The sequence below is a fragment of the Citrus sinensis genome, chromosome 6 (genome assembly GCF_022201045.2).
Source record: "Citrus sinensis cultivar Valencia sweet orange chromosome 6, DVS_A1.0, whole genome shotgun sequence".
Lineage (NCBI taxonomy): Eukaryota > Viridiplantae > Streptophyta > Magnoliopsida > Sapindales > Rutaceae > Citrus > Citrus sinensis.
In genome coordinates this window covers 11,773,425-11,783,886 of record NC_068561.1, presented here as the reverse complement: position 1 = coordinate 11,783,886, position 10,462 = coordinate 11,773,425, and the positions used below count along the sequence as shown (strand labels likewise).

Sequence of the window (10,462 nt, the reverse complement as noted above, 5' to 3'; positions counted from 1 at the left end):
TTACAATAGATATGAATGCATTAGATAGCTGTCAATTTTGACTAAAGCTCAACCATTTATAATTCAATGACCACGATCATGCCATGTGGCAATGGTTGGTGAAGCAAGTTGAAGGATTCGAACCTTTGTATTTGGGTCGACCTGATCCACCCATTAATATGCCAAATCTCAACCGTTCTTTGACCGAATCAGACGCTTCACAAGTTCACATGATGTCATGTGTAATGTTGACTTTTGAAGTTTGACCAGCTGTTGAATCTTGATCTAATGATTGTGTGGAGCGCATTCATAAAACTTATGATGGATCGTAAAATACTGGATTATGAATGTATTTTTCTATAAATAGAGTCTCATTTTATGTTTTGATCATCTCTCTCCTTCTCAATTTCTCTCTTAGAATTCTCTGTAATCTTATATTAATAAATTTCAGTTGTGTTTAATATTTTGGATAATTATTTTTATAAATAAATTTAGTTTTATTTTCAATTTTAGTTGTTTTTATTCATATTAATTATGTGTAATTTAATTTTAATAATTATTTTATTTCAATTATGCTTAACTAAATAATAATAATTAGGGTAAGGTGAAACTCTTAGGAAATAAATATGATTTAATCAAATTCTAATTTTAATTATATAAGTTAAAATATTTTCTATTTAATTTTATACATATTTTATATTTTGAAATTTTAATTTATTGTAGACAAATAAGGGAGTTTGGCAAAATAAATTCTTAATATCTTAATATAAGATATGGAAAAATGGTATTTGGATTTATTGTAAAGAAATTAAATTTTGGCCAATAAATACTTAATCCATAATAAAATGAATGGAAGAATAATAATAATTTATACAATTAATCTTTTGGGCAATAAATCTAAATAAATAAAAGTAAAAAAAATTTACTAAATTATATTTATTACTAAGAGTGGATCCATAACCCTAACTAATTTAATTTCATAGTTTCACTTTATATTTAAACATTATTTTCATTTTTCAAATAAACTAAAATAAACAAATTAAACATTTTCTTTGTGGATTGACCTCAGACTCACCGAGTTATATTATAACTAAACATTTTTATACTTGTGAATAAATCAAACACTTTTAAGTCGTGTTATTAAGCTTGCTCTTGATTCAATTGAATTTGCCGATCAACAGTTTAGCTTTGATTCATGGCTTCAACATCTTCTATACTAGCAAAGCAACCGGATTTTATCGAGAGAAAATGAGATATGTGCTACAATTAACCCAAGCACTAAATGAAAAAATAGTTAGGGTTTGATTTTTCAAATGTTTGAAATTTTATTAATTTTGGACTATTTTTAAAATTTTCTTATTTATTTTTAAATTTATGACTGATTTTTAAATATTTATATTTGAATTAAAAGAATGAATCTTCGTGAATTTTATTTGAATGAAAAAAAGGTTCGCGTAGAAAATAATATTATATCCAAAAGTTATCTCTATTAAATATATTTATTTCCTAAACTATCATACATAATCTCTTTTTTTTTTTTGACTTATAAGGATATAAATATCAAATAACTATATTTAAGATTTTTTTATTTATAAAAACTAATAAAACGCTACTTAGGGCTAGTTTGGTAATGCTATCGCTTTTTAAATAATTGTTGTTAGCTTATTTTGTTATCTCAATATAATTAGTAATAATAATAATAATAATTTATAAAGTTAATAAATTTTATTTCCTAATTAATAAGGATAATCTTAGATTTTTGTAATATATATGAGGATATATATGAAATTATATTACATATAAAAATAATACTCAAAATCTAATTTTGAAAAGTTACTTCTTCCCTTCTTTTCAAAATTCACTGTAGGATGGAGTATTTTTACTAAAAGTAATTTATGAAAAAAATTACCAAACATCAAAGTTATCTTTTAACTTTTCGAAATTATTTTTGAACCTTCAAAAAGAAATGCTAAATGGACTCTTATATTCAAATGTTAAAAAAAGAAAAACAACAATGTCATCATATATTTGTATTCAAACACATTCATATTTCAAATAAATTTATACATATCCAAATTTCAAATAAAAAACAAATGCTACCTAACTCTCGTTAGGCTAAAGTTATTTAAATATTTAAGTGAATATAGGAATTTCTTTTGTGTTGGTTACAAAACCACTTACGCTACTTTGGGTTAAAATTACACATGGTAAGATTATACTTGTCCAAAGATACTGCTATATCAGGTGTGTCAAAAGTAAGCTCATGAACGTAATATTGATTATGTAATAAAGGAATGAACCAAAATTATTTGTAAATATTTAACATTAGTCGTGTAATATGTGTCAAAAATTTAAAAAAAAAGACAATTTGATGATTTATGACAGTCGATCCATAATATATACAGAAAATAAATCCTCTATATTGTTGATATCAAATCATAGTATAAGAATATTGTGATTCTCCTATAATTTGCGCATCATCGCCTCTTTTGACAAAAACATTCGGTTGCTATAAATGGCATCTAATTCTTTCTCTTTGTAAATAATTCTTGCTATACATTTTTAATTTTTTTCAAATGATGAGATTTATTATTTAAACAAGTAGTTATCTCTTTTTGTGATCCATATAGCATTGACATACCTGTTATGGATGGCATTTTTAACTCCTGGTCGTTCAAGGGAAAGAGCTAAAATAAATAAATAAATAATAATAATAATAATAATTAAAAAAATTACATTATTAATGGATTGAATTCTCTTTGTAGCTTTTTAAAGATGCCAGCACATTTCAATGAGGCAAACATTAAGATAATATTTACTTTTCCAATTGGATTAAGAATCATGAGAAATGGGAATGTTGAAATTGAGAGTGTGGAGTGAGATTACTTAGAGCATCTCCAAAATGCTCTTTAAATTTTACTCTTCAAATTTCAATTTTCTTACTAATGTGGCAAATAAGTGTATAGAAAAATACAATCCCCTCCAAAAAACTCATCAAATAAGAATAAATTAATATTTTTTAATAAAATCTTTTCTACTATCAAATTGAATTGTTGTTATATTTTTGAAAAAAAAACATAAATAATAATTATTGCAGTCTTATCTTTTCAATAAATATTAATAAAAGAGTGAGAAACTCACTCGGCAATATTGAAGAGTAAGAAACAAATCTTATTTGAAGAATTTAAATTAACGTATCTTTTGGAGTGTTTAATATTGGTATGACTCTTCAAATAAGAAATAGAATTTTATTTAAAGAGTTTTTTGGAGATGCTCTTATCCTAAGGAGTGGGGTGGAATTACATTATCTTAAATTGGGAGTGAATTATTTCAAATTACAGTTTTATTAATAGTTAAAGAATTGTAGTTTTTAATTACAAAGTGAATAAAAAATATATTTCTAAAATAAACTCTTTATTTTAATAGTAATTTTAATCATATAAGTTGATACTAATTATTAATATTCTTAATTATGTAAATCACAAAAAAAATTTCTGATTGTAACATTAACTATGTAAATTAAAAATTATTGATAAGAACAACTCAAATGAAACATTATGATTAATAATATACAATAAAATTAATATTTTATAAGATAAACTATTTATTATTATTAATTATTAATATCATATAAATATAATACTATTGAAATTAAATACATATAATAATATTATATTGACTAAATATGATATTACTGTTTTTAAATAATTGAAACATTATTTTATTTTAATAAACATAATTATATTATATTTAATATTTTATTTTAATAAATATAATTATGCTATATTTAATATTTTATTTTAATAAATATAATTATGTTATATTTAAAGGAAATGGTAAAAAAAGAAAATTCATACTCTTGCCTCCTTCATGGGAGTGAGAATCCCACTCGTCACTCCAACCGTGCATGGGATCCACAGAGTGGGATTCTCACTCTCACTCTTAAATAAGCATGTAAACATTAGGGTGGGAGGACTTCACACTTTTCTCTCTCTCTATTTAGTAAATTTAGTTAATCTTACTTAATTTTATTCTAAACATTTATTTTCAATGGAGTTCCTCGCGCTTAATTTGGTACCTCCATTATAGATATGCAATTTAGTGTCAAATTTTGTTAAGTTTCGAAACTGAATAGGATTGGTTTGGTGATCTCCTAGCAATAATAGTTCAAATTCAAAAAAAGATAAAGCATATCTATTAATTTACTTGACATGATTTTTTATTTTTCTTGTTGCCAATGGGTAGTGATGAATGAATTATACTTTTTAGCTACATATATTAAAATTTCAACTTAAATTTTTGACTTAAAATTTTAATATAAATTTTGAGCTATTGCTCTCGTATAGTTTAATGATAAACAAATTAGCATCATTAAATGTTGTTTTCATCTCTAAAATTTACCACTCTTAGAGATTAAAGTACTTCATAGACAAATGTAAATGTATCAAATATTTGCATATAAGGTATGACGAATGTAATACAAAAATTACATTCCCAATTGGCGCCCATGCATTTACTCTCGCAACAATCCCGTGTCGCGATGTAAAAGATTTCAAAGAAAAAGTTACATGGGATTGTTTCACTATCTTAACATTTTATGACGGTTAGACGATCTAATAATGTTTTGTTATGTGATAAAGTAGTAGGTATCTAAATGGGATCTACTATCTATTGTAATAATAAATTTAGTAGGTTTTAAAATAGAGCTTGTGCATGGTCCTATTTTGGGAACCACTACTTTGCCTCATAATAAAACCACGATTAATAGTCCTATCACTTCTGCATGTTACGGTAATAGAACGATCCTATATAAATTTCTCACAAGATAATAAAAATTGATAAGAAAAAAAAAGTCCTAAGGCTATATTTGGCATATATGATTAAATTGGACAATTATTAGATAGGATTTGATTAGATTTAATTGTATTAAATAGGTTATATAATAATATCGTCTTATGTTTCGTACAATATTGGATTGGATTATATTAAATTATATTTGAATGAAATTAAATAGTATTTAAGTTGACATTTCTATGATCTTAGAACTAAATTCAAATTTAGTACCATAATCTAATCTAAAATGGAACTTACCAAACCCAAGATAAATAAATAATTTCAAAATTAATTCAATCTTACTTTTAATCGTAACTCCCAAACATAGACTAAGTGCCTTTTTGGTATGGCTTATTTAAGAGTCATAAGTGCTTATTTAATCGCATAAGCACTTTTTAAAATTTTTATAGTTTTTGGTTATTTTTTTAGTAAAGTTTTTTTAGCTTAAATAAGCTAATTTACCTCTACTAGCAAAAGCCCAAAATTTGAGCTTTTGGGAGTAGAGATTAGAGAGCTTTTCTAAAAAATATATAATATAAAAAATATCACACATTTTAATGGTTTAAAAGTATTTTTTTTATTGACAACCAAACACCCAATGATTTTTTATCCAAAAGCTCTATTGGTATAAGCTATATTGATATAATCTCTACTGCTATAAACTATATTGTTATAAGCTCTATTTAATAAGCTGTACCAAACAGAACCTAAGTGGTTAAGTTCAGTTCTAACTTAGTTGAGCTCTTGGACAATGAGACAATGATCCTTTCATTGTCTTTTCTTCTCTTGACTCTCATGTTCCATGAGTGGATAGATTAATTTTGTTTTTTTTTTTTCACTTTGTTTATAACTAAGTTAATTTTTTGCAGTTGATTATAAAGACAATGGAAGGAGAAAAGAAAAGTAAAAAAAAAAAGAAACAAGAAAAAAAGAAAAATCCTAATCTGACGAAATGGACCTAACGAACGGGGCACCTATACCTTGAACAGACGCCGTCAAGTGACACGTGACAGGATCCGAAAGTATTATCTTTTGATCACCACTCGTAGATGGTCTCCCCAGTACAACTACACAACAGTGGCACTTGCTTTAATTCCAATCTCTGGTCGATGTCTCCACGTGTCCTGCTCGTGTTTTCAAGGTCTCAACATTTCCAACAAACTTCCAATAAGAAAAACTGAAAAAATAATTTTTTTTAAAAAAACGAGGAAACACAAAACGATCTGTGTTTGTTCCTACCAGTCGCCACCGAAGCTGAAACTAAAAATTTCAACTTCAAGAAGCTTTCACTTCTTCAAACTATTTACTCCTCTCTGTTCACTCAACAGCATTAAACTTCACAATAAGTAAGTCGCTTCATTCTGTGTTTGCAAAGTTTAATCTTTAATCTCTAAGCCATTTTCAGGCACTGTTTTGAGCCCTTAATTCTATTTCTAGGGTTACGTGATGTCTGCCAAACGCGACGGAATCGATTTAAACATCGACGCTTTTTCTGGTGACCGAGAAAACGAGGGCGATGCAACGGGAAGCGGAGACTCTGTAGCGGAAACCCTAACGGAGACTTGTACAGGCCAGGGTCAGGGTTCGGAGGTTGAGAAAGTTAGGGTATTTGACTCGGCTAGGGTAATTTGTGACTTGAATTTTGGTGGAAGTGATGTTAATTTGAATAGTGAAGGAGTTGACAGAGGGGATGTTTTAGATAAAGTAGAGAATGAGGTCAAAAAAGGAAGTGGATATTTAGATAGCGAGGTTCATTGTAAATGTGGTGATGACGTCAAAACAGTAAGTGAACGCTTAGATAGAGGGGTTGATGCAAAAGATGAACAAAATAATGGGAAATGCAAAGATGATGCCTCTATGAACGATGAAAAGGAAGTTGAAAAAGGAAATGAACTACTAGGTAGAGGTGTTGTTGCAAACGCTGATGAAAATAATGCGAAACGTGGTGAGGATGTCTCTACGGATGATGAGAATGAAGTCGAAAAAGGAAGTGAGCCGTTACATACTGGGGTTGAAGCAAAAGTTGAAGAAAATAGTGGGAAATGTGGTGAGGATGTAGTTGCGAAGGATGAAAAGGAAGTCGAAAAAGGAAGTGAACTGTTGGATCGAGGGGTTGATTCGAAAGCTGACGAGAATAATGGGAAATGCGGTGAGGATGTCTCTGTGCATGATGAAATTGAAGTCGAAGAAGAAAGTGAGCATTTAGATAGAGGTGTTGATGCAAAAGCCAAAGAAAAGAATGGGAAATGTGGTGAGGATGTCTCTACGCATGATGATCATGAAGAAGAGGATGCCCCAGTGGCTCTAAGACCTTCTAGAGAGGCTGAGCCGCATTGTAATACGAATGTGGGTCCTGTGGGGGAGGAATGGGAGAAGGGCGTCCATGGTGGAGATATGATGGAGTCATTGCATCAGAAGCTTGAGGAGGCTGCTTCTGATGAATTGAAAAATAAGGCAATGGAGATTGATACAGAAACAGAGTCAGATGTATTGGAGCAGGAAACTAATGGTAAAGATAGAGTTCAGTCATTGCATCAGAAGTTCGAGGCGGCAACATCTGATGGGTTGGAAAATCAGGCAATGGAAGTTGATATACAAACACAACTGGAGTGCAATCGGGATCAGGTTGTTGATGTTCCTGTTTCAGAGGTGCAGGATTCTTGTAATGTTTTAAATGAGTCACATGCAGTCAATCTTGTTGTAGATTTGCATCCTTATATGGCCAAGGATGGAAATGCATCCAGTGAGGTGAATGCAAAATCAGTTATCACAGAATTTTGTGAGGGTGATTTGGTGTGGGGTAAAGTAAGGAGTCATCCCTGGTGGCCAGGGCAGATATTTAATCTTTCAGCTGCTTCCCAAAAGGCAAAGAAATATTTTAGGAAAGATAGTTATTTGATTGCTTATTTTGGGGATCACACGTTTGCTTGGAATGAAGCATCAAAGATAAAACCTTTTCAGGAGCATTTTAAACATATGCAAAAGCAGACCAGTTTGGAAGATTTTCACTATGCCGTCGATTGTGCCTTGGAGGAGATTGCTAGGCGGGTGGAGTTTGGGTTAGCTTGTTCTTGCATTCCTGAGGAAGCCTATGCAAAGATCAAAACTCAGACAATTGTTAATGCTGGAATCCTGAAAGAATCAAGCGTGAGAGATGGTGGGGACAGGTTTTCAAATGCAGCTACTTTTGAACCTGGAAAACTCTCTAAGCATATTAAAGCATTAGCACGACTGCCATACAATAGTGACTTTGACAGACTGGAACTTGCAATATTAAAAGCTCAGTTGTCAGCATTTTATCGTTGGAAGGGTTATTCACAGCTGCCTGAATTCAATATGCTGGGCGAGTTGTTGGAAAGTGAGGCAGAGATTCCTCTTTTAGATATGAAGTATGACGCTGAATTGACTCAAGGTTCTCCTCCTGATTTCAGTGATGACAAGAAAGCATCTTCCAAAACAGGGAAGTTAAAGAATCAAGACGGCTCTTCTCATAAGCGGAAGCGCAGCTCAGCGAACAGTATTCGTCCAAACAAAAAGGAGAAGAGCTTATCAGACTTGTTGGCTGAGAGGTGTGCAAATAAGTCAAATGGTAAACGAGGAACAGCTGATGACGGCAATGAGTTGATTTTATTATCTTCTGGAAAGAAACATAAGTCAGTTGATTCCATATCTGATGACAAAGTTGTAAAACATGAGAAGTTAGATTCAATTTCTGACGATATATCCTTGAAACATAAGAAGAGTGATATGTTGGTGGTCAAACATGGGAAGGCTGAAGTGTCAGGAGGTGCTGCTCATAAGTGTCTACCAATGAAGAAACCTTTCGGCATTGGAAATAGCATACTTAAGGTCGCAAGCCAACTCAATGGATCAAGCCCAATATTCAAGTCTGGAGATGAAGTGTCTCAAAAAACTGTGGTTAAGAATAAAAGCAGGGAGAAATCTCTCTTTAGAAATTCTCAAAGTAAAAAGCAGTTTCCATTGGAGGAGACTTCCCTTGCTGATTTGCTATCACAGCTCTGCTTGGCTGCCAGAAATCCCATGGAAAGATACAAGTTCTGCTTGATTTCCCTGGTTAATTTCTTCGCAGACTTCAGGGATTCAGTCAGCCTGAAACAGTCTCAAGAAGAAATTTCTGGTGTCAAGACTGGTAAAACATGGAACAATTCAGAAACAACTGAAACATCTGAGTCGGAGCCTATGAAAGACACTTATTGGACGGACAGGGTGATTCAGAACGTCAGTCAAGAGCAACAAACTCTTGAGAATAAAAATGACGCAGAAGAGGATGAGACCCCAAGTCAAAAGGATACTTCCTCTGTTGAACCAGTATCAACTGTTCAATTAAGTGCCCGTCTGGAATCTGCATTGCAGACTGCTGGTGAAAATTTTGAGCAGGAAGCAGAAAAGCCAGCAGACCCCTTAGGTGGGTGCTGTGATGAAGATCTTTCTCCGACGGCTTTGATTCTGAATTTCACAGATATGGATTCTGTTCCGTCAAAAGACAATCTGAACGAGATATTTAGCCGTTTTGGACCAGTAAATGAATTAGAAACTGAAGTTAAGAAGAGTAAGCGTGCCAAAGTGGTTTTCAAGAGGCGTGCAGATGCAGAAACAGCTTTCAGCAGCGCTGGGAAATACAGTATTTTTGGGCCATCACTTGTTAGTTACTGTCTCAAGTACATGCCTTCGATGGCAAGTAAAAATTCTTCCTGCACAACCAAGCAAGGCCAAAAAGCTGCAATAACTGAGGAGGAAAATGCTACTTGATACCTTAAATTCTGGTAAAAATTTGTTGAGTTAGAAAGTTTAGGCATTTGTTCTTAAATATGATTGGATTTCTCAGTGCCTTCACATGAAGCAAAATGCATGGTATCAATGGTTGACTTAGTTTCAATTCTCAGGAAGAAGACTCAGCTATCATATCGACCGTCTTGATCGTGCTTTTTATTTGCTGTCACAAAGAAAGGCATTTTGGAGTAGGTTAGTTACATTGCCTGGTTTATTTTACACTTGCTGATTTCTTAAGCTGTTAGGGCCCAATGAAGCTTGGATTGCTTATCTGCTATGGGCTTGTAACTGGAGATTAGGTGTACATGATTTGTGAATCAATTGCCACACTCTTTAAATTATCTAGTCTTAATTTCATAGTTATTTCAATCTTCATTTTTATCTGGTTAATGTGCGTCATATTAAGAAGCAGGCATCTATGTTGATAGCTTGGGGAGGATCTGAAACCTGTGCTGCTGTGGTTTCTGTACTTGTCCATGAATCAATATGCATGAGATGTAAAGACTTTTCATTGAGCAACCAAACCTTAGCAGCATTCAGAGCTAGAAATGTCAATAGCTAGATTGCAGTAATCTGAGCTAAAGAAAGGATCATTGCTAGCTTAGCTCTTGAAGAAAATCATATTGAATGATGAAAGAATCTTGAAAATGCCCAACCGACTTGAATTCAAAAATTAAGCTTTGGCTTTGATCAGTTTTGGGTGTTTGCGTTCTGAACTGAGTTAGTTTTACATTGGTTCTGTTTTGATCAGTTTTGGGTATTTGAAGTTGGCTGTTGGCAAATTTTGAAACCTCCATGGATTTTCTTCTTTATCCTGATTATGCTAATTACTTCAAAATCGTAACACAGGACATATGTA

At 31.6% G+C, this 10,462-nt stretch overlaps 1 protein-coding gene across 1 annotated transcript; it reads left to right on the top strand.

Moving 5' to 3' along the window:
- Positions 1 to 5,922: 5,922 nt before the first annotated feature.
- LOC102623259 (PWWP domain-containing protein 5-like) lies at positions 5,923 to 9,978 on the top strand. Its single transcript, XM_006480615.4, has 3 exons — positions 5,923 to 6,158; positions 6,250 to 9,596; positions 9,717 to 9,978. The coding sequence occupies exon 2, from the start codon at positions 6,259 to 6,261 to the stop codon at positions 9,580 to 9,582; it is 3,324 nt and encodes a 1,107-aa protein (XP_006480678.1). The 5' UTR covers positions 5,923 to 6,158; positions 6,250 to 6,258; the 3' UTR covers positions 9,583 to 9,596; positions 9,717 to 9,978.
- Positions 9,979 to 10,462: the final 484 nt, after the last annotated feature.